The sequence below is a fragment of the Durio zibethinus genome, chromosome 4 (genome assembly GCF_047325235.1).
Source record: "Durio zibethinus cultivar Kanyao isolate XHJ-2024 chromosome 4, ASM4732523v1, whole genome shotgun sequence".
Lineage (NCBI taxonomy): Eukaryota > Viridiplantae > Streptophyta > Magnoliopsida > Malvales > Malvaceae > Durio > Durio zibethinus.
Window position 1 is genome coordinate 9,158,812 of NC_143165.1, and position 27,247 is coordinate 9,186,058.

General features: G+C 32.1%; 3 protein-coding genes and 1 pseudogene across 7 annotated transcripts; 2 read left to right on the forward strand and 2 right to left on the reverse strand.

Annotated features, from left to right (window-relative positions):
• Positions 1–1,361: 1,361 nt before the first annotated feature.
• LOC111288375 (WEB family protein At5g55860-like) lies at positions 1,362–5,900 on the reverse strand. 4 transcript variants are annotated; one of them, XM_022879254.2, is made up of 3 exons: positions 5,286–5,900; positions 3,737–3,932; positions 1,362–3,380 (listed from the first exon to the last, which is right to left on the reverse strand). In XM_022879254.2, the coding sequence occupies exons 2-3, from the start codon at positions 3,905–3,907 to the stop codon at positions 1,596–1,598; spliced, it is 1,956 nt and encodes a 651-aa protein (XP_022734989.2). In that variant the 5' UTR covers positions 3,908–3,932; positions 5,286–5,900; the 3' UTR covers positions 1,362–1,595. The 4 variants fall into 4 exon arrangements, with proteins under 4 accessions (XP_022734989.2, XP_022734990.2, XP_022734991.2 ...); XM_022879255.2 differs by lacking the exon at positions 5,286–5,900 and adding an exon at positions 5,013–5,252; XM_022879256.2 differs by lacking the exon at positions 5,286–5,900 and adding an exon at positions 4,958–5,019.
• Positions 5,901–6,666: 766 nt separating this feature from the next.
• On the reverse strand, positions 6,667–13,847 carry LOC111288509 (nodulin homeobox-like; annotated as a pseudogene). Its single transcript, XR_016341874.1, has 18 exons — positions 13,718–13,847; positions 12,922–12,973; positions 12,595–12,720; positions 12,350–12,508; positions 11,469–11,552; positions 11,259–11,387; positions 10,838–11,050; positions 10,359–10,487; positions 10,142–10,237; positions 9,872–10,033; positions 9,288–9,579; positions 9,071–9,196; positions 8,908–8,977; positions 8,422–8,485; positions 8,270–8,324; positions 7,454–7,922; positions 7,323–7,357; positions 6,667–7,212 (listed from the first exon to the last, which is right to left on the reverse strand). The product of XR_016341874.1 is annotated as a nodulin homeobox-like (transcript).
• Positions 13,848–17,849: 4,002 nt separating this feature from the next.
• On the forward strand, positions 17,850–21,367 carry LOC111287960 (cellulose synthase-like protein E1). Its single transcript, XM_022878655.2, has 8 exons — positions 17,850–18,142; positions 18,368–18,686; positions 18,765–18,905; positions 18,999–19,130; positions 19,275–19,487; positions 19,593–19,817; positions 19,906–20,253; positions 20,721–21,367. The coding sequence occupies exons 1-8, from the start codon at positions 17,868–17,870 to the stop codon at positions 21,318–21,320; spliced, it is 2,253 nt and encodes a 750-aa protein (XP_022734390.2). The 5' UTR covers positions 17,850–17,867; the 3' UTR covers positions 21,321–21,367.
• A 1,462-nt stretch (positions 21,368–22,829) lies between these two features.
• On the forward strand, positions 22,830–27,026 carry LOC111287103 (cellulose synthase-like protein E1). The gene is made up of 8 exons (XM_022877338.2): positions 22,830–23,214; positions 23,450–23,768; positions 24,671–24,811; positions 24,915–25,046; positions 25,212–25,424; positions 25,514–25,738; positions 25,840–26,187; positions 26,377–27,026. The coding sequence occupies exons 1-8, from the start codon at positions 22,943–22,945 to the stop codon at positions 26,935–26,937; spliced, it is 2,211 nt and encodes a 736-aa protein (XP_022733073.2). The 5' UTR covers positions 22,830–22,942; the 3' UTR covers positions 26,938–27,026.
• The last annotated feature ends 221 nt before the right edge of the window (positions 27,027–27,247 follow it).

Here is a 27,247-nt window from a genome sequence, read left to right on the forward strand (position 1 = left end):
TTTTGCTTTAGGGCTGGATTTTTTCAGTTTTTTTTTTTATATTTTTCTATTGATTTTTGAAAATTTGCTTTAATTTTTTATTTTTTTAGACTATTACAGCTTTTTGTTTTTAAGTTAGATGTGATGATTTGTATATTTATGTAATATAAAATATTAAAATTTATATATTTATATTATATTTTATATAAAAATTATATATAAAAATTTATATGATAAAAAATATATAATATATATTTTTAATTTTATCTATTTATATATAATAATTATTAAAATTTTAAATTAAATGATTTTTATATTTTATTTTCATATTATAATTATATCGTTTTATTACATCATCTTTTAAATTATTAAATTTATTTAGGGTAGAATTTTTTTAGTTTTTTCTGATGTTTTTTTTATTTTTGAAAATTTGTTTCAATTTTTGGATTTTTTGGACAATTACTGCTTAAAATCTTTTTCAGTTATTGAGTTAATGTTTTTGTACCTTTCTTGTTTATGGGTTTAGAGTTTAGACTTGATGAGAGTTAACATTTTTGTACTTTTCTTGTCTGTAGGCTTCTTCCATATTTTAAGCCAATTTTCAAAATTTTGGATTATTTTTACTTTTCAATTGGTTTGACTGCGAAAGATACCTGTTACTGTGAGTTTTAGGACATATATGATAATTTAAAATATAATATAAAAAATATAAAAATAAAATAATTTAAAATTTTAATAATAATTATATAAAAATTTAATAAAATTAAAAAATATAATTCGATATGAATTATAAAATGTAATTTATAAAAATATAATTTTTTATATTTTATATGATATAAATATACAAAAAATCAAATTAAGTGTTAAGAAGATCATGATTTTTTTTTTCTTCCTTTTCCATCTATGTCATGTCAACAATTTAATTAAAAAAATTCACATGTTTATTTATCAGATTTTCTCTCGTCTAAGTTACTGAAAAATTGGTTTAGATTAACCTGCTCATCGCTCAATCAAGATAATGCAAATTAGATAGCTGTCCCCTATTCAGGAATCACTCACAACTTGGACATGAAAAAAGGTATTTTTGACCTAAATGTGATTGTTAGTGTATCCGCATTGTGTTTTGTTTGTTTTATGTTAAATATGTATAAAATTTTAAATTTTATTAGTTTTATGTTTTTTCGTATTATTTTTATTTTATATCATTGTATCGTATTTAAAATTATTAGATTTATTTTCATTAAATCCAAACCTGACCTTGAATTATTATCCAACAAGAGCTTTGGTTTAGGTATAAATGCTTAATTTGTTGCATTAAAATCACACAAGGAGACTTGAAGTTGGGACACCAACTTAACATGCTCACCACCAACAAGAAATCATGGAGGATTCCTGGATGTATTCATTGATTTCAAGGATATTATGAAACAAAATGGCCTGCTGTTTCTGCCAGTCTTTGGGTGACCACTACATCAAGATTCAAGCCTAAATTTGCTTACTGCCAAAGCTTCATCAACATTTCATTTCAACTGCTAAATCATCAATTAACCTAACAGTAGTCCTATACAGAAGTCAGTTACAGCATGTTCATGCACAAAGATCTGGCAAATGCAATGTCACAGAGGCTTCTCACCAGGTAGATAAGAGGGAGATCCACCCTCAATTTGGTTCTTTCTTCGATTGAAGATGCTGCTGATATGGGGTAAAAGCACCTTTTTTGAGACAGAAGACTTCTCTTTTTCCAACTTTCGAGCCTGAACAATTTTCTCTGATGGGTTTTGCTTTTGAATTCTGTAGTGTTGTGGGGATGATTCTACTGAAATCTGTGCTTCTGCTAGAATCCGAGATGCAGCTTCAGCTGCTTTCTTCTGTTCCCTTTCGCGCCACCTTCGGAGCTCTCCCTCCACTGCTCTCTTCGCTGTTTCAGCCATCTCTGCCCTCTTCAAGGCATCCGCAGTTGTAACCTTCATGTCTTCAATCTCTTTCTGAGTCACCTCTAACCTCTTGAGGGCCTCATTTTCACTAGCCTTCACAGCTTTTACCTGAGCCACGGCAGCTGCCACTTTCATTTCAGCTAAATTATCAGACTCTTCAGCTTTACGGCTCAAAGAGTCAAATTCTTCCCTGGAGATAGTGATATTGGCTCCAGATTCGGAGGTTGAGGAACGTGCAGCATTTGTTTTCTCAGAAAGCATCTTTATCTGATCAAGTGCCCTTATCTCAGCTTCTTTTGCAGTTTCAGCTTCTTCCAGAGCAACTCTCAGCTGCTTATCTGCTTCCTCAAGTTTACTTCTTGAGGCTTCAGCTTCCAACTTTAGCTTCTCAGCTACCTTCTTCATTTCTTTCGCTTCTCGCCATGCATTTTCTTTTTCCACTGATAACTGTTGGAGAGTTGAAATCATTTCTTCAAAGGCGCCTCTTGCTTTGGATTCCTGTGCAAGGAAAGCTTCAAGCTCTGATATACTTTTCCGAAGCTTGATGTGCAGATTCCCTGCAATGGACTCTGTTTCTGCTTCCTTCTCCTTCAGCTCGGCATGCTCTTTCTTCACATTCTCTAGTTCCACCTTAAGGGACTCCACCAAACTTCGCAAGGAGTTTTCCTCTTCAGCGACTTTTTGCAGCGATTCTTTAGCACCATCTAGCTCTGAAGTAACAGTTCGTACAGACTCAAGATCAGAAGCCTTTGCATCTTCCATCTGTTTCTGCAATGCCCCAGTCTGATGAACTGTTTCAGACAGTTGTGCTTCAAGATTTCGTGTAAGCTCAGGGTCAAATTCATTCTTTAAAGCAAGCAACTTCTGTGTCGATTCTTCAAGGGTAGCCTTATATAATAGCCTCTGAGTATCCTTTTCAGCAAACATTTTAACCTGTTCTTTCTGTGCTTCAAGAGATGCAAGCTTCACTCGTCCAATTGATTCCTGTACAGATGAAATTTCCCTGGAGAGCTCTCCAACCTTCTCCATGTTAACCTTAGCTAAATGTTCAGCTCCTTTTGTTTTGTTGAAGGCAGCAATTTTCTCTTCTAAGGATGCATCACAGTGCTGACGATACTTCCTCAATTCTTGTTTTGCAGCATCAAGTTCAGTAATCACAGTCATGTATTGTTCCCTTGCAGTTTCCAAGTCCTGGCTCCTAGAACCATCAGCTCCAGGGAGAATACCAAAATTTGCTTCTTCAATCTGTTTTACCTGATTCTTTGCGGCTTCTGTAGCCTTGATTACAGAATCCTTTGATTCATTAACAGTTTCAAGTTTGTGAGTCAGTTCCTCAACCCTTTTTTTAGCCCTTTCAAGCTCTACAAGTGCTTGAGCCTTAGTTGTCTCAGCATTTTCTAGTTGCTCCTTTAACTTGTTCAACTCTTTCTGAGCCAGGTGAAGCTGTGCCTCTTTGGCCGGTACTCTCTGCAGCTCAACAACAAAAAAATTTTAGAAACAAATAAGAGTCCAATATTATCGATCACATAATTTTCATGTAACTAAATTTCTCGGCAATCTATCTCTAAAGCTCTAATTGTGTACTTAGTAATTAAACAACTACGAATAAAGAAGATGCTATATTCATGATCCTGAACGGTAAAGTTCCTTAGTTTTAATATTTACAGTCTTTAAAAATGAATAACATGAAAAAAAAAAAAAGGAAATGAAAATTTTTAATGTGCCATAAAGACCGTATCCAGACCCAAAAACTTTATACTACTATGCCTTAACACAATTATTCAGGTGAAAGAGGTAGGGAAACTTCCAATAGCGAATAATACCTCTGCAGAGTGAGGTTTTGCCCTTTTTATGGCAGGTTTTTCACCAGAGAAAGCACCTTCACCGAAAAGAGTGACGGCATCTTTAACAGATTGAAAAGGTGCACTAGTGTCTATCTCTCCCACCTCCAATTTTGGAGAGTCAGTCGCGTTCTGGCGTCCCTTTGTAACCATAATGCTTTGCTTGTTTATTATTTCACTGAAATTCACAAAATAAAATAAAGAAAAAAAAATTGCCATGAATCAGATAAAGGAAAAAATTTGCCATGAATTAGATAAAGGAGGACAACTTAATAAGAAGTGAACATCCGACAACCAACACGTCTCAGCAGAAAGAGTGCGAACTATAATCTCAAAGAAACTTAGTTTTCTCCTATAAGGCCGAATGATTCTTTGGCACTATTACAAATTTCAAGATCTTAACAAAATGTGCTGATATGTATTGGGCAATCACAAACAAGGTCAGTAACTTCAGGCTGCGAAAAATCCTCACAAATCAAAAGGGCTAGTAGCTTTAGAGTAAAATAACGTTAATCCTATGCACTTGATGAAAGTTATGGTATAAATCTGTCCTAGATTAAATAAGTAATGCCGGATCAGTTTCCATCGAATGAAACCCATACAAATTAAGCAGAACTAAATACTAGAATAGCAACAACTTTGTTGCATAACTTAACATTTCCTTTTATGAACCGAAAATTTCAAGCCTCCACAGATTGATTCATAACCTATCATACACAACCAATATCTATTCTTACTCCCTTTACTTGTAGGAGTACATCTTGGATTTGTCGGTTATGTTATGGCCTCTGAGTCTCACTCATGGCGACCTGGTTGAATTGGCAGATGCTGTAGGTATTAATGCGGGCCAATCAAATGGAGAACAGGGGACTTAAAGTGAAAAAACTCCATTACAACATCAATGTAACTAGATTCCAGTAAAAAATTAGTCAATACAATCAAGATTTCAACATCAACCATTGATCATGCAACTTTCTTGTCCTACATTAAACAAGTAATGCCTGAATGGTTTCCATCTTACGAAATCCATACAAATTAAGCACAATTAAATACTAGAGCAGCAACAACTTTATTGCATAACTTAACATTTCCTTTTACGAACCGAAATTTTCAAGCCTCAACAAATTATTAACCCAAAAAATCGATATAGCAAAAGCTCCAATACATCAATGAAATTAGATTCCAGCTAAAAATTTTCAATACCATCAAGATTTCAACATCATAATAAAAATCACACTATGAGTGAAGCTGACCATACTTTAAATATGCTTATTAAATCTCCAACCAAAGAACACAAAGCTTTAAATTCTTTTTCCCCTGAAATTTAAGCCACAGAACCCTAGTTCAACATCAAAGATATTTTGGAAGAAATATCTTACAAGATTTCTACAATTCAAGAGCATGACAAAATTGACTTCTCAAGTCAAGGATATGAATGGAATGAAATGAAATGTAAAGAAGGTTTTATAAAACAAACAAAAAACATATAAAAAACAAAACTTGAAAAGCATAAGAAGAACAAAGAACTTACCTTTTAACTGCTAAACCGAATAAAAAAAACAAAAACCCAATAACAAAAAGCTGATCCAATAGTCAAAAATCAAAGAATCAACTTCTCTGAAAGCCCTTCAAGTCTTTATGATCATCTTCTTTGATCTTCATACTATTCTTTCTTTCACTCAAAAGCCCTTTTAATCTTTCAACCTAAAGACCAAAACCCACCAAGAAAAATTCAAACTTCGGACAAGACACTGTCAAGAAAATTTGGTTAAGAACTTTTCTCTCGGCCAAGAAAAAAAGTAGGCTTCTTGGAAAAGAAATTTTCGTGGGTTTTAATTAAAAAGTGCTTTAGAATCTTCCATTTTAGTGTTTTTGAAGGATTCAAAAAGTAACTGATGATTCATAGAGAGAGAAAGTTCAATTGAATATTCGAAAGCTGTTTGAAACAAAAATTTATGTCAGCATAGTCAAGAGAGAGAGAGGGAGAGACAGTTTCATTTGATTGAGAGAGAAGTTAGCTTAACGAGGTTGTACTTTTGGGACAGTTATGTGGAATGTTTAAATTGAAAGGGTAACTTTGCCTGAAAGATACTAGAAACGAAAGAATGGGAATGGATGCCACATTGAACTCGAGTGATCAGATGAGTAGTGACTACGATATAATTAAGCCATGCAGATTCGATATAGTAAGAAGACATGGTAAGAAGATTAAGTTTGATTTGAAATTTATTGTTTGAAATTTAATTTGAGTTTGAATAAATTTTAATTTTTAAATTTAAATTTGATTTGAAACAAAATTTAAATTATTTAAATTTGATTAGGTTGGTTTATAAAAAAAAAATTTCAACTGTTATACTTAATTTTAAATTTAATTACATGTATTTAAATTTAAATTTGAATATATATATATATATAAATAAAATAATAATTTTTAATTAAAATATAAAATCTCAATTATTTTCAGATATTAAAATATTAAATTTAATTCACTTAATAAATCAAATTGTTCAAGTTCGAATTCGATTTAACAATAATCAAATTAAATTTAAATTTTATTTGAATTAAATTTAAATTTTATTTGAATTAAATTTGAATGATTCATGAATTGATATATTATTTATACCTCTATCAATGATAAAATGACAATGATTGCTAGTTATAAGTGTTAAAAAGAGTTTGGGCATGGATCCAATTGGTTGCCGTTCCTGCATCTCTCATGTATAATTTGTCTTCCAACCTTTTTCTTTTCTTATTACTTTCTTTTCTATATAATGCAAATTTTGGTGTTTGGGACTCATTATCTTAGTTTGTGAACGTCCATGATATGTGTCCTAAAATAATGGAAAGAGGAACACCAACTGGATTACCAGTTATGAGCTAATGAGATTGAAACTATACCAGTGGCAAGAAAATGAACAACAAAGACTGAAATTTATTCAAGTTGTAACAAGAATATTTTGTTTAAATCCCACATGACTCTTATTACCCCAATCTTTTTTTCAGCCTCTTCAAATGTGGTACCTGTGGCTTCAGATGTGTAGGGTAGCTTCACCCATCTATCAGCCTTTAGCTCAAGCACATCCACAACACACGTCCCTGATTCCTCCAAGCTCTTTCCACACCATTTACCATGCACCTGATGTACTTTTCCCTTACCAATCTCCTCACCTTTCCCATCTACAAGCACAACAAACTGACCTGGCTTGCATTGAACAAATTCTGCAGCACCAAAATCAACAAATTCTGGTGCCTCTGGGTTTTCACTGGTGTTCATTCTTGACATGATCCGAGTGCCTCGGGTATTTGAGGGGCCAGTCTCTTGACCAGGACTATTACGTGCTCTTAATGAATGACCTTGTTGTGGCCCACCTTGCTTTCCTGCCAAACCATTGTCAGGCCCCGGAAGTGGACGAGCATCCTTACTTGCACGTGCAAGCCTGGCCTTTCGATTGTTGAGCCTGATGCCGGTATGTAAGACAAATTAGTTTCACACAAGAACCATTAAACTGATAAAAGCCAATTACACCAATTGATGCTTTTTAAGCTACAAAAAGAGTGGCTTCCTTACCAGTTTCTTAGCTGTGAACATGTAACCTCTGAGCCCTAAGAAATGAATGTAGAACTAGTTTTAGTAAAGAAACATGCTACTTCAAGTGGGGAGTCACATCAAGCATAAATTACTAGATCTATTTTACGTACATGATGACTTAGTTTATCAGCCCATGATTGTATAGAAGCTGCATTTCGCTGCATTTCAGGTTCATCCAGAAGGGCCCTTTCTATTATTGTCACCTGTTCATCATTCATTATAGTTAGCTTCCTTTTCCTCCGTTGCTTTTCTTCAGTTTGAACAGTTTCAACTTTTTCATCCTCTCGAACTCCTGCAAGAGTATTTTCTCTGAGACTCTCAACTAAATTGTCAATTGCGTTTTTTCCCTTTGTGGAACTTGTATCCAGACCACTTGTTTCAACATTTTGAACATCTCTGTCAATCTCTTTCAAAGCACTAGGCGTAAGAGATTTATCTTTATCGTCCATCATGTCTTGCCTTGTTAAATCGTCAGCTTCATCCATGTGATTGTTTCTGACATAAAACTGCTCTTCCTCCTGGAAAGCGAATTCTCAGACATTTCCTCTTTCAGGTTACCATTTCGGTTATTAAACCTTGCTTAGCGTTGGATTTGAAAGAAACGGTAAAATGAAAAATAAAGCAAGAAAATTTTCAAGTGAATCAATGCCACAATGATAGCCTTTGACATTAAAAACTGCATTTGAAACAATTTAAGTACACTAAGATCACTGGTCTAAAATATAATTGGAATAGAATCTATCTTACTTTGCCTTTCTGATCAAACTTTTTCGGCAAATACAGTTCAAACTTTGAACCAACTTTAAATTTGTTTTACCAAAACAAGGTTCTGAATGTAACTAACAGTAAAAACAAGTGAACTTCCAGCGTTCACCTGATGATTCTTGCAGATATATTCTTTACGAAACTAATACTAAAAAATTAACTCCGCAAATATAGTTTCCTATTTCTTTCCAACAGAAGCAGATAGTTTCGGAAACACTTGAAATATAACAAAGAAAGTAGATATGTACCAACCACAGCGGAGGGATTGGAGGTGGGAATAATACTAATCATTTATAGGATACAGAATATTTACCTGAACTCGGTTTTCTTCAAATTCAACACGATTTACCAGTGGTTGTACTCGGTTAAAGAATGCTCTGTAAATAAAAAAAAAAAAAAGAAAGTTGTTCAACAAGAGAAATCAATAACGTTCGAAATCCATGAATTCAGACAGAGAAGAGGCAGAAATGACCTTGAAACATTTGAGTATTGCAAACAAAGGCTTTGGAGTGTGTTATAGTTGCAGAAAATTAAAGTTGTAGGGACAACCTTAAAGGATGGTTAATATATGAATTATATCTCTAACGATAGCATATAAAAAAAAAGTTTCCATTAAGTTTTAGTTAGTATGAATACTTGTGCGCTGAGTGTGTTGATTCAAACATTTTCTACAAGAGTTTGCAAGAAAGCAGTACTCAAATTTATACAGGAAGGCACAATATAGAGAAAATTTTCAACAAGTTCTAATGCTCCTTGAACTTCGGAAGAATTTCGTAAAAAGAAATGAACTCCGGATCACCTCAAGAGCCGCATATCATCATCGTTCAGAAAGGTAGGAATTAAAGATTCCGCGTGGCATAACAGGGAACCTACATGAACAGGTTACTTGTAAGGAACAAGAAAAAGTTGCAACTATGTCCTACTTGGAGGGAAATGAAAACCAAATTTAACAAGATACTTACGCATGTTCCTACAAATAGCAGCAGCTTTTTGTGGACCAGAGATAAAGGCAAAACCGGGTAATAGCTTAGGTGGATCCGTTTGCAAGCACCCAAGAAACTTTTGAAGGAACAGGTTCCTCTCCTGCTCTGTGGATTAAAAGACATAATTCAATTAACATTTTAAAAAGAATAGCACAAATTTCAAAGAGAACTTGCCATCACCCAGGTGGAAATTTACCTTCACAGATGTTAGGAACAAAACAGTGAAGATTTGCAATCACTTTGACAAATAAAGATGTTCTTTGATGTACATAGGAAGCCTGAGACATGTTGTTTGGGCTAAGAGTGAATTCCAGATTTGTTGTATTTGATAGGTCTGATGATGAAACTGAATCTAAAGCCCATCCAGCTGCAGGAAATAGTTCATAATACAGCGTAGCATCTTCCTCCCTTACAGGGAGATCAGCAGAACACCACATGGATAGAAAATCTCCATGAGAGAGTGAAAATATTGCGCTCAAAAATTCAGTCTGAAGGAGCATAAAAGAGGCAGTCACAAATCTTACTACAAAAGATGTCGAAAAGGCATAACAATTGTATCAAATTTACATGTCAATCCAGCAGAGAATTTGCATATTTTGTGACCCAAATATATAAGGCTTTGGTCGTCAGGGAGTACATAAGTTCTGATAGAAAAGAAGTTATAGCTAATACACTCTTTGGAATATAAAGTCTCAGAAGTAATGAAATAGCAATTTTCCGAAAGGGAGATAGAAATGAAATCAAAGGAACAAATTCTGAAGTGCGATCATAATAACTTACAAAGTACACAGTGATGTAAGATCGAAAGTTTGAATCATCAGAGAAGATATCAACTAGACGCATTGCATTAAGTTGAAGAAGCCCCATATGATAGGTTCTGTCAGGACCAGCACTGAGATGTTTGGGATCTTTACTAAGTCCATTCTTCAACAACTCAAGGACCTGCATCATTATATTAATTGTATTAAAGAACAAGCATCCATGCACTGAAAAGCCGGCTTTAGAAGAGAGAATCCAGGACATAACTTGCATAAGCGCCAGAAAACTAACCTCAAGTGTAACAGCTTTCGCCAAATCAAGGCTTCGTGGAGAGCTGGCAACCTCGTCAAGGTAAGAAATGCTTTCTGCTTCACACAAATGCAATAACTGCATAAACAGGACATTTCATTCACATAAGTGTCATATTAAAAAAGAGCAGGAGACGATTACAAAGCAGGTTAGACCTTCACATGTATATCAAAAACAAATATCCATGACTAGGACTTACAATTGACAGGACTTTAGCTTTCAGCCTAGATAATGCAGCCATGACTGTAGAAGATTCTTCCAAATATGGTGAATGTAATTTCAGGATGGATTGAGCCAGAAAAAGAATACCACCCTTTCTGCATAGTTCCTGAACAAGAACCAAAACAAAATCCCATTGGTCTGCTCAAAAAATTCAATAGATCGCAGTAGATCACAATAATAATTTCAATAAGTAGAACTGATAGGACTCAAATATTGACAGTCTGTGATGAGCACACTTTGCTTTTATCACAACCATGATCTTTTTTTTTTCTTTTTTTTTTATTGCCTTTAACAATTTAGATCTCAGTTTCTTTCACTAATAAGCTCTCTCTCATGTTTCCACAAGCAAGTGCAGTTAAAAATCTGATTATGACAAGGGTAAAAGTTTTGGCTACAAGAAATTAATACAGTACTTCATACCAGATGAATAGATAAATGAAATGCTAGTACACAAACCTTATTCCTCAGTAACCGCTCCTGAAATGGCTTTTGTTGGCACAATAACTGAAGGAACTGTAAAGAAGCCTCACATTGTTGGCAAAGATAGTTAACCATTGATTCAGCAGTTGACTTGGCACAAATATCAGAACGCTGAGCAGACAGCTTGTTTTGGAGAAACCTGACAACTAGATGAACTGCTCTGCAAGCTACATCCATAAACATGTCAACCTGAAGTGAAATTTCGATCAATAAGGTGCACAGACGTATTGGACTGAAGAAGTTAATAAGACTATTGTATTGTCATTAATTGCCTAGGAAATGGCATGTGAAGGATAGAAGAAAATAAATCGAAGGATCAATAGCCTGCATAACAATTCCACAAGAACTTTATCCAACCCAACCATCTTCCCTCAAAATTAAGTTAACTAAGTTGTACCTTAGGATGTGCCACTATAACTAGAGCCAGATCTTGCCACTGTGAAGATATACATCCAGTCAATAGGTACAGACTACATGCCACAAGTGCTGAATGCAAAAGAGGCACAGAACTTGAATCCTGGATGTCCTACAGCATGAACACAAGTTTGAATAAAGATAAAAATAAATTTGTGGAAGATAAGACATAAGGAAAGGATAAAAAAAGTACCAGGCTATAGTTATTGAGGACAAGCAGCTCGTAAAAGACCAGATCAATCAGTTGTTCTGATACTTTTACATCATCAAGCAAAATCTGTGGACATTATAAAGGGAAAATTGACTAGGAGAAAAAAACTCATAGTATGCTTGCTATGTAGTAGATAGATTGATGAAAAGTGAGAAATGACGAACCAATTCAAAAGGACATTCACAGCAGTAGAGTGACTTATAGGATGGAGAAGTGACTTATGCAACTAACAGGTACATAACGAAATTCATGTCTTTACAGTACAGGGCATTTCATAGAGCAAAGGTTCAGACTCGACTTGTGGGTAAAGTCCCTTAGAAATTTGCAAGATATCGCAAATTTAATCTTGACTTAATCAACGATTATGAGAATCTCAAGGGATTGGTGTGGCTGGCTACCTATACTAAGTGTTACAGTAACTGGAGACAGAATATAGGTTGTTCTCTAAGTTATAGCTAAGAAATATTTCCAATCTCATAATTTAGTCCAATTCCAAACCTTGAGATGAAAAAACATGAAGAAAAGTAGAAACTTAGGTTCATTACTTTTTTTTTCCTGTGGGGGCAGTGAGTTCAATTAAACCAAATGCCCTTAGCTTAAAGCTAAGCAGTGAAATATTGATCCAACAGTGTCACCCTTCCTGCCTTCCCCTCATTTTGATGTATTAACAATTTTCCCACAGAATACTGAAAGGTACAGAGTTTCCTGCAAGGAAATTGATAAAAAAGGATTGTACTATTTTTGTAGTTCGATTTCCGTCAAGTCCTTATCATGTGCAAGAACAAGCACAACAAATAATGAACATAAAGAGAACTAAAATCATCAGAATAGAAAATAATCAAATGAGTATTACTAAGAGCAACCTGCTCAAGTTTAGTATGGCGAGGGGCTAATTCACACAAGGAATGCAAAAGCCGGATGCCACATAACAAGTATCTGAGCAGGGATTCATCTCTGTCAGATGACATGAGTACTGCAATAAGGTGCAAAGGAAGAAATCCTGCAAGTTTTTCCACATCAATCTGAAAGATAACACAATTTAATGTGAGATGTTTCAGTGAAAAAGCAAAGAATGATACCGCAAAAATAGCAAATGAGGTGGTTGTACCATTATTTCTAATCCTTTTTCAGTAACAAAGTGAATGCTAAAGTCTTCAGACTCTCTTAGCAACTTATTAAGCTCCTGTGAGTTAAGCTCATGAATCTCCTTAACCACTGAAATCAAGTCAATAGCCTGTTCATATAAACCAAAACACATCTGAGTCTCTGATGGAGCTTAATTTTTCTTTCTTGGTTAACGCACAGAACTAAAAAGTCTAGATTAAAAAAAGATGGGACAACCAGGAAAAAAAGTTTTTCTATTTTGTTTCTAAACAAGAGGGAGAAACAGAGATAATATGCAAATCCAACTTTCAATTCAGATAAGAACATCAACCTGTTCAAGACAGCATATTGCTTCTTCCTTGCCTTGCCTCATTTTCAAAAACCTAGCAGCAAGCAAACAATGTATTACTACAGACTAAAGAGCATATTTGCTACTAACATGAGGTTTATCCACATAAGATAACTACAATTGCATTCCACTATTTCAAAGAGCCAGAATAATGGATTCCTAGCAACTTCTCCTCAAACCAGCCATTGCCAAAAAGTTTCAACCTTGCAAGATTTATTAGACATTCAGACTTATAGCCTTGAAACTCACTAGTGCTTCCAAAACTAGTTCCTAACAAGAAAAAAAACCACCCATTTTCATCATCCCCATGTTTTTCTTTTCACTGAAACGTCTTCCAAGATTGCTAAACATGCATCCTACATTGATTTCTCACTTCTCCTCAAACCGGCCATTGCCAAAAAGTTTCAACCTTGCAGGATTTATCAGACTTATAGCCTTGAAACTCACTAGTGTTTCCAAAAGTAGTTCCTAAAAAGAAAAAAAAAAAACCCTATTTTCATCGTCCCTATGTTTTTCTTTTCACTAAAACAGCTTCCAAGATTGCTAAACATGCATCCTACACTGATTCAATCTGAAAAAATAACACCGCCAACACAAAAAAAGCACCTTCTTGACCAAAAAGTCAGCGTTTGAAAAGAACTATAAGCTTAAACACAACTCTTTAAAACTCCAAAGCCATTCTTGATTAAAAAAGAATTCACCAAATGCTACATTCAATCAACAAAAGCAAACAAACAAGCTCAACGCCATAAGGAAAAGATGAGGGAAAAAAACTTACCTTGAAAGGAAAAGCTTTAGAAAACCCCGAATTGAAACTGAATAAGAAAAACACTAGGAAAATAAAAGAAGGGTCAAAATAAAAATTTAACAACCACCATGGGCGAGCAGTTGCTTGTTTCTTTGTAGCTGCCAAGAGTTCGTTTTTTTGGGTACCGAGAACAGAGAGAGAGAGAGGAAATGCTGCTTTGAAGGGTTGTACATTTGGAGGAAATATTTAATTTTTTTATTAGTATTAAAGGGTAGATTTGTCTTAAAAGAACTAGATGAAGAAGCGCTGCCCTGGGGAGGGAGTTTAAAATGGGGATAAATAAGGATTGCCTCGTCCGTAAATGGTGAATATTAAAATATAAATATATTATAATTAGTATTTTATAGATTTATTAATTTGTGTATCTCTTTTTATTTATTTTGTGTCAAATATAAAATTTATTGTGTTATAATTCACGTCAATACATTAATCTAAAATATATATTTTTTTATTTTTTATCAAATTTATATATTATTTTTATTAAAATTTTAAATCATATTATTTTTATATTTATATATATATTTTTTGTGTTTAAAATTATCTAATCCAGTGTTTTATTACCCTTCGAAGACAATAGGGAATATTTTACAAACTACAAATTACTATTATATATATTAATTCATTTATATGTATTTATTTATTTTGTGCGTAATACAAAATTTATTGTGTCATATATTGTCCAAATTTTCTTATCCAAATATTGTCTTTCATATATGGACATAAGAAGATAAAATTGGGTGTTCAAATGGGATATTGTGTTTATCTGTTGTGGGTTCCATTTTTTCTGCCTATACGTATAGGGTTGTAAATGAATTGAATACAAATGAATAAAGATATATTTATGATTTGTTTATTTATTTTTAAAAATGTTTAGATTTGGTTTGTATTTGATAAAAAAAATATTTTGTTTGTTTGAGTTCGATTTGTTTAAATGATAAAATATTTACATTCGAATTATGTTTGATTCGTATTTGATTTAATTAAATTAAACGAACTCGCTCGTAAACAATAAACGAATATATTCACGAATATATATAAATAAACACATTTATGAACAATAGATAAATTATAACTAAATAAATTTAAACAAATAAACTTTAAATAAATACAGACGAATCCAAGCGAATATAAATGAACCTTAACATAGGATTCAGATAAAAGATAAATATATAATTTTGTTAGTATTATTATAAGCAAATAATAAATGAATAACAAATAAATGAGTTTTAAACAAATTTTAAATGAGTTTGTTCACGAATATTAGCAAACCAAATATATTTTTGTTTATATTCAATTCAACGAAATAGAAAAACTATTCAAAATCAATTGTTAAATTTAATAAATGAATATAAATAAATAAAAATTAAACATATTCATAAATTTAAAGTTTTATTCATTTATATCGCTAATTATGCAATTGCTCTCCCCTGTCATTGCCCCATGGCATTCCCTTATTCCCACAGGTAATTCATCCCTATTATAATATTAATAGGGAAAATTATTTTATATATAATAGGGATAATGTCACGAATGACATATAATGAGATTTTTTTGTAATGCTAAAAATTCTTTTTTGTTTTTTATTTTTTATTTTTTAGTGATATGTATTATACATTACAAAATATTACTCAATTTTATATGGTTGACCAGAAGCTTTGTGTTACATAATATATAATGCAACTTGCTCATATTTTAGCATTATATAATTATTATTGAATGTACAATGAAACATACCATGGTTGGTTGAGCAAATTAAAATTAATTTTATTTTTCCAAAATGTGTTAACTGTTTAATGAATTTAGGAATTAAGGTCAAATTTGTCACTTTACCATAAATCAATATTGAATTATGTCAATATACTTTAATTCGGGTGAATTTTATCATTATATTTTTAATTTTGTTGATTTTATAACATAAAATAATAGAATTTATAAAAATTTATAATTTACATTAATAAATTATGAATGATTGAATGTAACACTTCAATTTTATATCGAGATGCTATAAAAATTTATTATGATATATAAATAAATTTTTAAATTTATATATATATATATATATGAGATATTTTTTATCGAACAAAATTATAAAATTGAATTCAAGTAGACAATGGTATAATTTTTCACGTTGAATGATTTATATGATTTTTTCTTTAGCAAATCAAAAGAAATGTCAATGCCTGACTCAATAGTTTAAAATTGATGAATTTGAATCATTAAAATGATCTATTTAGCTACAAATGAACAGAACAAAAGTCCAAATTGTTAACCATTAAAATAAATCAGTTGAGGAAGGCTTCAAACTAATTCCATCTGCCTTTGAATTGGTTTACAAAATTTGCCAACAGTCACATGGGACAAAAAGGCCAAGTATGACCAAATCAAATGAAATCTTAATGTAGTTCAAAATTAGGTTTTTACTAAATTAATTGATTAGATTAATTTAATTTGGTTAATTGATTGATAATTGAATTAATTTTAATTAATTAAAAAATAATTTTTAAAAAATTTTATTTTTAATTACTTTAATTCAAAAATTAAATTAATTGAAATATAATAACATTTAAATATATGAAATTGATCATTTCATTTTATTAATTAAAGTTTTTAATTTAATATTTTAATAATTTATTTTTATTGAATTATTTTATTTGATTGTTTTAATATGAGAAATTACAAATTAAAAATATAATTTATTATTTAATTAATAAAAAATTAATTAAATTAACTTAATTAAATTTGATCAATTAATTTTCAAACTTAATAAATTTAATTTGATTAACTAAAATATAATAGTATATTTTAATTAATTTAATTCAAAATTAACTATCTAATATGAGACGCGAACTTTATTTACTTAAGATTTGTAGACACCATATTTGATATATTCATTATTGATGAGTATTGAGAAAAAAAAATATTTTTAATTTTTTAAAGATAAAATAAGTCTTCATTTTAAAATTAATTAAAGTTATATTTGAATTTTATCGTATTTTTAATATGATATAATTAAATTTATTATATTATTAATTAAATTTAAATATTAATTTTTTATTAAAAATTTTTATTTATAATAATAATTATTATTATTTGTAATCTTATTAAAGTTAATTTTGTAGTTTATTAAAATAAAACATAATTTAAATTACCGTAAAAAATCATGTAAACCACTACGCACACACCATTTGATCGTGATTATTCTACAAACGTGCAATACACATGGACCGAAGCGCCGCCTAGAATATCTGGTTGACGTCAAATCGTTTGTTTTTCAATAAGAATCTCAACAATCGGTAAAAAGCTGACATCACTTCCTGTCCATGAGAAAAGGCTTCCATTTGATCATTTCCTGTCAAGCAATTTGAGGATTGCTACAAAATGATAATTCCTTTTATGTCAGCTTGCATTTTGTATATCCGATTCCATCTTGAATTTCATGCTTGAATCATGCTCACGCGTGCTATAGTTTATCATAAAATGACAGTCAAATTCATTCTAATTAAATTTTATTATTTTTATATTTATATCATATAAAATATTAAAAGTTATATATTTATATTATATTTTATATAAAAATTACGTATTATAATTTATATCAATATAAAAATATAAAATATATTTTTAAAATTTATTAAATTTATGTATAATTATTGTTAAAATTTAAGATATCATCATTTTATCATATTTTTATATCGTATTATTATATCATATTTTAAATTATTAAATTTAATTTCAATTCAATAATATTATCTTTCAAATTAAAACAAAATATAAATTAAAATTTTAGTAAAAATTATGTATTAAAAAATATATTTTATATTTATTATATTAATATAAATTATGATACATAATTTTAAAATAAATATGATATAAATATATAAATTTTAATATTTTAATTTGAATGCACAATTGTCTACATGCCGCTGTCGACGTGACCAAATAATTCTTAGTAAATGGCTTTTGATAGCAGCCGAAGACAACAGTTTAGATAAGATAGCTTTCATTTGATTTTGCCCAAAAGTCAACGTAAAAATTTCACTATAAATAGACAAACAGATCAATGTATGGCTTCACAACATTATTAAATTATTTCTGAGTTCTGCTTAGGTTTGTTTGAAAGATGGGAAACGAAGCATCATATGTTCATTTGTTTGAGACAAAGAAAGCTAAAGGCATAGCCCTTTACAGACTCTTTGCAGCCTCTGTGTTTGTGGGAATATGTTCTATTTGGGCTTATAGAGTGAGTCATTTACCAAGAAATGGAGAAGATGGGAGATGGGTTTGGATTGGTTTGTTTGCAGCTGAGGTTTGGTTTGGTTTTTACTGGCTACTCACTCAAGCCCTCCGCTGGAACCCCATTTATAGACATACTTTCAAGGACAGGCTCTCTCAAAGGTTTCCTCTCTTGAAAACTCTTTTTCTCTATATGATAATCTTTGCTTTATTCATATTCAAATGCCTACAGAGACGAACAGTTCAGTTGGTTCATGCAACCAACCTTTAAAGTAACGTTGTCTGGATTTCCATTCCTAGGCTGTGGTCTCTTTTACTCTGCATAATTATAGATATAAGTAATGGAAAAAACCTTTGGCTCAAATTTCTTGATTTTTGTTTAATCAGATATGGAAATGACTTGCCTGGAGTGGATATTTTCGTGTGCACCGCAGATCCTCTAATAGAACCACCAATGATGGTTATTAACACTGTTTTATCAGTAATGGCCTATGACTACCAACAAGAGAAGCTTAGTGTGTATCTATCTGATGATGCCGGTTCATATCTTACCTTCTATGCTCTCATGGAGGCCTCTCATTTTGCTAAACACTGGATACCATTCTGCAAAAAGTTCAATGTGGAACCAAGATCTCCAGCTGCTTACTTTAAGTCAGTTTCTGACTCACTTGACACCAAACAGGCTAAAGAATTAGCAACTGTTAAGGTACTAATCTGTCATGTCTTGAATTAATTTATTTCAAAGTTTCATGATCTTTCAATCTCAATCTCTGCCTTCCTGTAGAAATTATACAAAGAAATGGAGATTCGAATTGAAGCTGCCGCCAAGCTAGGTTGCCTCTCTGAAGAAATGTGTTTGAAACATAAGGGATTTTCTCAATGGGATTCATATGTTTCACAAAGTGATCATGACACTATGCTTCAAGTAAGTGAAATGCTGCATTCTATTTAATGATATGCACCATTTATAACATTTTCAAGAACTTAGTGCTGACGTTGAATAACAAAATTTTGCCAGATATTGATTGATGGGAAAGATCCAATTGCCACAGATGTGGAAGGATGTAGGTTACCAACTTTGGTGTACTTGGCTCGTGAGAAGAGACCCCAACATTTCCATAACTTCAAAGCTGGAGCTATGAATGCCTTGGTAATTCAAATCCTGATTCAGGCTCCGTATGTTTTGCAGAAAACGATTTCTGCATTTTCCGGTGTTGGTTTGGCCATGTTAAGGATATGAGAAGATGAAAATATGATACGAACTGAAATCTTTTGTTTTCATTCCACCCTGCAGATAAGGATATCATCAAAAATTAGCCATGGACAGATCATTCTGAATGTAGACTGTGATATGTACTCAAATAATTCGCAGTCGGTCCGAGATGCACTTTGCTTCTTTATGGATGAGAAAAAAGGCCCTGAGATTGCATATGTGCAGTTTCCCCAGAACTTTGATAATATTACCAGGAATGAAATTTATAGTAATTCAATGAGAGTAATTAATGAGGTATGCATTGATCTAACCGAGCTCTGCTGACAAAAAACTATGCTGTTTTAGTTCTTCTGCCTCTCATTTTATGATATTTCAATCTAATTTCCATGGAAATGAAAGGTGGAATTCCATGGTCTGGATGGATATGGGGGCCCCCTCTATATTGGAACTGGTTGTTTTCACAGAAGAGATACTCTATGTGGGAGGAAGTTCACTCCAGGATCTATAAACGAATTTAAGATCGAAAATAATGTAGAAAGAGATGAAACCATTCCTGAATTGGAGGAAAATTCAAAGGTCTTTGCAAGTTGTACATATGAAAAGAACACTGAATGGGGAAAAGAGGTATGTTTTTCTTATAATTTTCATGTCGTGTTTTAGATTACCAGGATGCATGTATACATACTTGAACTTATTGGATGATTAATTGCAGATGGGATTGAAATATGGGTGTCCAGTTGAAGATGTGATTACGGGTTTATCAATTCAATCCAGGGGATGGAAATCAGTGTATTATAATCCAGCAAGGAAGGCATTTTTAGGAGTTGCAACAACCACACTTGGTCAAACACTAGTACAGCACAAGAGATGGTCTGAAGGTGATTTTCAAATTTTGCTTTCAAAGTACAGTCCTGCTTGGTATGCCAAGGGAAAGATTAGCTTCGGCCTCCAACTTGGATATTGCTGTTATTGCTTTTGGGCTTCTAACTCCCTGGCAGTGCTATTTTACTCTATTGTTCCTTCCCTTTATCTTCTAAAAGGGATTTCATTGTTTCCACAGGTATGTATTCTTTTTTTCCTTGTTTTTTTTACGGAAGAGATCACGGTCTGAGAATAGTAAAAAGGATTGCAAGTATTAAGATTTAAATTCCAAACCTGTCAGATACTACCTTTTAAAGATAATTACATGCTATGACGGATCCAAGATTTTTTTTTCTAATGGTGACTACTTATAACATAAATAAAAAATTGCAGACGGATTTACAAATTTTATAAACGGAAATGTTGTCCAAAGAGAAAATTTAGAGGTGTCCTGTAGAAAATTTTCCTTCAAATTTTTTTATTTTCCAATCTTTGGGTGTCATGACACCTTATTTCTTCATATGAATCTGTTATGCATGAATCAAATGAGTTAAGTTTCAAGTTTTTTTTTTTTTTTTTTTTCATTCAAACCATGCGTATTTCAAAAATGAATCCATTTCTCTTGATTGACTTGGATTAACTGAATTTCTGTATGTTCATATCCAGTTGTCAAATCCATGGTTTATTCCATTTGCCTATGTGATAATTTCCAAGTACACCTATAGTCTGGTTGAGTTTCTATGGAGTGGTGGCACAGTCCATGGTTGGTGGAATGATCAAAGAATATGGCTTTACAAAAGAACAAGCTCCTACCTCTTTGCCTTCATCGACACCATTGCAAATTCACTAGGATTTTCTGCAGATTCAGGATTTGTGATCACAGCCAAAGTCTCTGAACAAGATGCCCACAACAGATATTTGAAAGAGATAATGGAGTTTGGCGCATCCTCTCCAATGTTCACCATATTGGCAACAAGTGGTTTGACAAATTTGCTTTGCCTGGCAGGATTTCTTAAGACCGTGTTCATTAATGAGGGCAATTTCAGGTTCTATGAGACAATGATTTTGCAAATTCTTCTTTGCAGCCTTCTAGTTCTGATCAACTGGCCTTTGTATCAAGGCCTTTTCATGAGGAAGGACAATGGCAAGATGCCAAGCTCTTTAGCAATCAAATCCATTGGATTTGCTCTGCTTTTACCTGCTTTTTTTTCTTGTATTAAATTTTTATTAATTTTCGTTTTTGATTACCCTTACCATGTAACCTGATTCCATGATTCATACTTGAAGAATAAATGAAATGATGACTTTTATTTTTACAAGGGTGATCATGAAATTAAAATTTTAGACTGATTGAATGTCAATTTTTAAAAATAATTGCATGAACTAACTAAATTGAATTTTGAATTGAATAAATTAATTATATTTTATGCATGCCGGATTCTATAAATGAGTTCTACAAGCAGTATCATTCTAAACATATATGTAAAGTTGATTGCTTCAGCCTAATTTATGCTATTGAGTAAAAACAAAAAGGGTTGGATTTTTTTTTTATATCAGAATTCTAAAAAATTTTATCAATGTATTTTTATAGTACTTCAAGTTGAAACCTATTATTGTAATCGCCAATAGTTACTAAAATGGTAAAATTTTAATTTAAATAAGCAAGGCTCAATATTTAACAATCTCAAATACCAATAAAATAAAAAAAAAATTGTTGCTATTAAATTATGTATTACAAATATGCTTAAAGAGTTTGAATCTCACTTCCCTTCTAGTTGTAGGTTATACAAATAGGTAAATAATTATAGGGACGGATTCAGAATTTTTTATCAATGGGATTAAATATTTTAATTGAATTTATTAAAATCTTTATTAAAATACAAATTAATATAAAACTTTTCATACAAAATTAAAAAGTATAACAACCTTTTTTTTATAAAAAATAAAAATATTTATAACATATATACAATATTTGTATGTCTAAAATTAATATTATATAGTTCTTGACAAATAGATCCTAACACTACATTGTACCATAGACAAAAAAAATTTTCGACACACACATGTTAACATATACACACGCATAAATATGTACATATATTATTTTAATAGAATTTTACTTATAGAATTATTAAAAATAGATATAATATGCGAAAGAATAAAAATCAATATGTCTAATTTTATCATTAAGTAAATAAATATATTTCATTTTTTATTAATTATAATGTGAAGAATAACAATTGCATTTTTTTTATATACAAAATCTATATTAGTTAAATATAATTTTAATTCACACTTTGTATATTATTTTTATGAACTCTAAAAGCTAGTATTTTATAATGAAATTGCTTACCAACCAAAGTATAAATTTCAATTACTAGATAAAATAAAAAGCTTTCTTGTATGAGCCTCAATTTAGTAGGAGCAAATATGATAAAAAAATTTTGATGGGGAAAGATTTAAATTTTAAAAATTTATGAGATTTTTCTGTAATAAACCTAAAGAATTTTGGAATCTTAGAGGGGGCAGCAACCCCACTTTCCTCTATGGTCATTTATAGTATTACGAGAATATGCTAATGGGGCAACCAACCAAGTAAAAAAATTGTGAAGCTATTGGATTGGTGGATTAAAATAGTCAAGTCTTAACCATGAAATCTCATCAATCTTCCATTTCTAGTGGACACTTGACATTAATTGAAATAAAATATTAGACACTCTTTCTTATTGCGGCCATTAAAGCGGTTGTTGACTATATAGTATTTCAGGACAGACTTTTTTTGTGAGTAGATGAATTGTCTTTTCATTTGATTTATTCAAAAACCTTTGAAAATGTAATCTATATGCAGACGGGTAGATAGTTGTCTATTGCTTTTGAGAAAGAGAGAGATGGGGAATGATGGATACCTCCCTTTGTTTGAGACAAAGAGAGCAAAAGGAAGGGCCCTTTACAGGGTCTTTGCAGGGTCTATGTTTGTTGGTATATGTTTGATTTGGGGTTTCAGAGTGAGTCATGTTCCAAGAGAAGGAGAAGATGGGAGATTGGTTTGGATTGGTTTGCTTGCAGCTGAGCTTTGGTTTGGTTTTTACTGGATCCTCACTCAAGCACACCGGTGGAACCTTGTCTCTAGGCACACCTTCAAAGACAGGCTCTCCGACAGGTTTCCTCTTCGCCCTTTTCCATATATTTAAATCTTGTTAATGAATTTTGTTATGTTTGTGATCGTTTAGTAAGTTTAATTAATGAACAAAAATCAAACTTCTTCACAAATTATCTATCGAACACTCAGTTAGTTTACATGTAAATGAATTGAACATGAATAAATTTTGTTATGTTCATAATCTATTCGTTGATATGTTATTTGTAATCGTTGTAATGTTTTTGTGTGTGTTCAGATATGAAAATGAGTTACCAGGAGTGGACATCTTTGTATGCACAGCAGATCCTGTGATTGAGCCACCATTGATGGTTATCAACACAGTTTTATCAGTTATGGCGTATGACTACCCACCGGAGAAGCTTAGTGTGTATCTCTCCGATGATGCCGGTTCACATCTGACCTTCTTTGCTCTATTGGAGGCGTCTCAGTTTGCTAAATATTGGATACCATTCTGCAGAAAATTCAATGTGGAGCCAAGATCACCAGCAGCTTTCTTTGACTCAATTTCTAATTCACATGACTCCAAACAGGATAAAGAATTAGCAATCATAAAGGTAATTGATTTGTTTACCGGTTTTCCCATATTGCTGTCCATATACATATATATATATATATTATTTTATATATATATATATATATTGTGATGTGTGAACAAGTTGCTGGGTATGAAAAGCTCATCATGACGTATTTGGTGTTGAAATAATAAAAGGGATAATATCCCATTTGGTCCTTACACTATTATAATTTTTCTACTGTGGTATCCAAATTAAAATTTTTTTTAATAAAATACCTAAACTTTAGTTTCATGTATTAAATTACTCTAACCTCTTAACACCATTGCAATAATGTTGATGTGATACTTAAATGTTAATGTGAATGACACCTGATTATCATGTGATAATGATATGAATGTTACATGTCATTTTTAAAAAATAAAAATAATAAAAAGCTTTTTTTAAAAAATTATATTATAAAACTTTTTTTTTTTTTAATTTTTGATAGCCATATCTAGATCATGTGATAATTACATGTCATCCATATCAATATTTAAATGTTACATCATTATTATTTTAACAATGTTAAGAGTTGAAATAACTATCACAACAGATAAAGGAATATTACGATGATTTATTATGATAAATATAAATATGAACTTATATTTTTGAGACATATTTTATGAGATAAAATTTAAAGACTTTTGGATCAAAACATTTTATAATTTTGCCATAAACGACTCACAAGTAAAAATTATATACCAACATACATATACCATAATAAATCCTTGCAATGTCTTGATGTGAGATAAGAGTATTACACATTTACTGTTAATTGGTTTCAAATTTTAAGGTATTGCCAAGCTTATTTCCAAATGCTTCATTTACTACTATTTTACTTACAAGTCTTGTCATATTTTGAAGTCTGTTTTAAATCTTATTCTGCTACGTTTCCTCCATAGAAATTATACGAAGACATGAAGAACCAAATCGAAAATGCAACCAAGCTAGGCTGTCTCCCTGAAGAAGTGCACTTGAGACATAAAGGCTTTTCTCAATGGGATTCATATTCTTCTAGACATGATCATGACACCATTCTTCAAGTATGTGAAAATTGAGATATCAAATTTTATTTACTGATAACGAACAGTTAAAGCACTTTGAACCAATTCAGCATAAATTTGTTGCATAACTAAATTTTCCCAGATATTGATTGATGGGAAAGACCTGGATGCCAGGGATAGTGAAGGATGTGTGTTACCAACTTTGGTGTACCTGGCTAGGGAGAAGAGACCCCAATGTCCACACCACTTCAAAGCTGGTGCCATGAATGCACTGGTACTTTGGCTTTCAACATGCAACTTTTTTTTTTTCTGGCAAATACATGTATTTGTTGTGTTTTATGTTAGAAGTAAGAACCTATTCATGGATGCAACCGAGCCATTCTATATATCAATGATTCTTCTGATGCCACTGAACCTGACAGCCTAACTCAACATGCAGATAAGGGTATCATCAGGAATTAGCAATGGCCAGATTATTCTTAATGTGGACTGTGATATGTACTCAAATAATTCACTTGCTGTGAGGGATGCTCTTTGCTTCTTCATGGATGAGAAAAAGGGCCATGAGATTGCTTATGTACAGTTTCCACAAAATTTCGAAAATATTACCAAGAATGAACTATATAGTAGTTCATTAAGAGTACTGAGCCAGGTAAATATTCATGTAATGTTCTGTGCTCTACGACTCCAATAAATGTTCCATTGTTTCAATGTGAATTCTGTTAATGCTGAAAATGATAGGTGGAATTCCATGGTTTGGATGGCTATGGAGGCCCCCTTTATGTTGGAACTGGCTGCTTTCACAGAAGAGATACACTTTGTGGAAGAAAGTTTAGGAGGGAAATTGACAACAAATTCAGTGTAGCAAAAGAAAGAAAAAGAGAAGAAACTACACAAGCATTGGAAGAGAAATCAAAGGCCCTTGCCAATTGTACTTATGAAGAGAAAACCGAGTGGGGAAAGGAGGTATGTCATTACATCTCTCTTTTGTTCTCCCTCGCTCAAGAACACATGCCAGTGTATATTTACACACTCTTACTCTCAGCTGATTGCTTGTTTAATTTCAGATGGGACTGAAATATGGGTGTCCAGTTGAAGATGTGATCACAGGTTTATCAATCCAATGCCAGGGATGGAAATCGGCGTATTTCAATCCGGAAAGGAAGGCTTTTCTAGGTGTTGCACCAACCACACTTGCTCAGACACTGGTGCAACACAAGAGATGGTCTGAAGGTGACTTTCAGATCTTACTTTCCAAATACAGTCCAGCTTGGTATGCCAATGGAAAGATCAGCTTAGGCCTTCAGTTAGGATATTGCTGCTACTGCTTCTGGGCTTCTAACTCCTTGGCAGTGTTATACTACTCTATTGTTCCTTCCCTTTATCTTCTAAAAGGCATTTCCTTGTTCCCCAAGGTATGTTACTTTTCATTCTCATTTGCAGATAAATGATAAGTTTAATTTGTTTTTTGCATACTACAAGAAAGGAGGGCCTTACCATCGGAATTCGATTCATTGAAATCCATTGGTAATTGACAATTTTTAGTGATGGAAAAACACAAATAACTGGTATTGACTTAATTTATGTATTATTAACATATCCAGTGTTCAAGTCCATGGTTTCTTCCATTTGCATATGTTGCAATTTCCAAGTATGGTTGTAGCCTAGCTGAGTTTCTATGGAGTGGTGGCACAGTCCTTGGTTGGTGGAATGATCAAAGGATATGGCTTTACAAAAGGACAAGCTCCTACCTCTTGGCCTTCATTGACACCATTGCAAAATCATTAGGACTAAATTCGGATTCAGCATTTGTAATCACAGCCAAAGTTTCTGATCAGGAAGTCTATAGCCGATATGTCAAAGAGATAATGGAGTTCGGAGCCTACTCTCCAATGTTCACTACACTGGCGACAATTGCATTGATAAATTTAGTTTGCTTGGCTGGATTGATGAAGAGAGTAGTCATGAATGAAAGCATTGGTAGAACTTATTATGAGACAATGCTTTTGCAGGTTATTCTATGTGCCATTCTGGTTCTCATCAACTTGCCTTTGTATCAAGGACTTTTCTTTAGGAAGGACAATGGCAGGATGCCAAACTCCATAGCAATCAAATCAATTGTATTAGCTCTGTCAGCTTGTACTTGTTTTACCTTCTTGACTTAAAATTTCCTGTTGTTTATTTTGTTACCATTTTTCTGTAACTTTCACTCTAAAGGTTTGAAGAAATAAAGGATACCATATAGCTTGGTTCATATGGTTCATACAGTCAAGATAGCATATAATAGGTTTGGTACCTTTATATGTAGGACTTTATTTCATGGTCAAAGGCAGCAAGGCTATAGGCCTTTTAATTGGCAAATCGATTGGGGCTGGACCCCACAATCCTAACAACAAGATCATTAGTGCTTAAATTATTCCTTGGCTACATGACAGGATCATATTCTATACAATTAGATAACATTAATCTTTCAAT

Coding starts and splice junctions, on each gene's coding strand:
- LOC111288375 (XM_089759412.1), bottom strand. CDS start 3,973: ATGGCAATTTTTTTTTCTTTATTTTATTTTGTGAATTTCAGTGAAATA. Junction 3,381..3,736: donor CAAAACCTCACTCTGCAGAG/GTATTATTCGCT, acceptor GTTGAGCTGCAG/AGAGTACCGGCCAAAGAGGC.
- LOC111287960 (XM_022878655.2), top strand. CDS start 17,868: ATGGGAAACGAAGCATCATATGTTCATTTGTTTGAGACAAAGAAAGCT. Junction 19,131..19,274: donor CTGGAGCTATGAATGCCTTG/GTAATTCAAATC, acceptor TCCACCCTGCAG/ATAAGGATATCATCAAAAAT. Junction 20,254..20,720: donor GGATTTCATTGTTTCCACAG/GTATGTATTCTT, acceptor GTTCATATCCAG/TTGTCAAATCCATGGTTTAT.
- LOC111287103 (XM_022877338.2), top strand. CDS start 22,943: ATGGGGAATGATGGATACCTCCCTTTGTTTGAGACAAAGAGAGCAAAA. Junction 25,425..25,513: donor CATTAAGAGTACTGAGCCAG/GTAAATATTCAT, acceptor TGAAAATGATAG/GTGGAATTCCATGGTTTGGA. Junction 25,739..25,839: donor AAACCGAGTGGGGAAAGGAG/GTATGTCATTAC, acceptor GTTTAATTTCAG/ATGGGACTGAAATATGGGTG.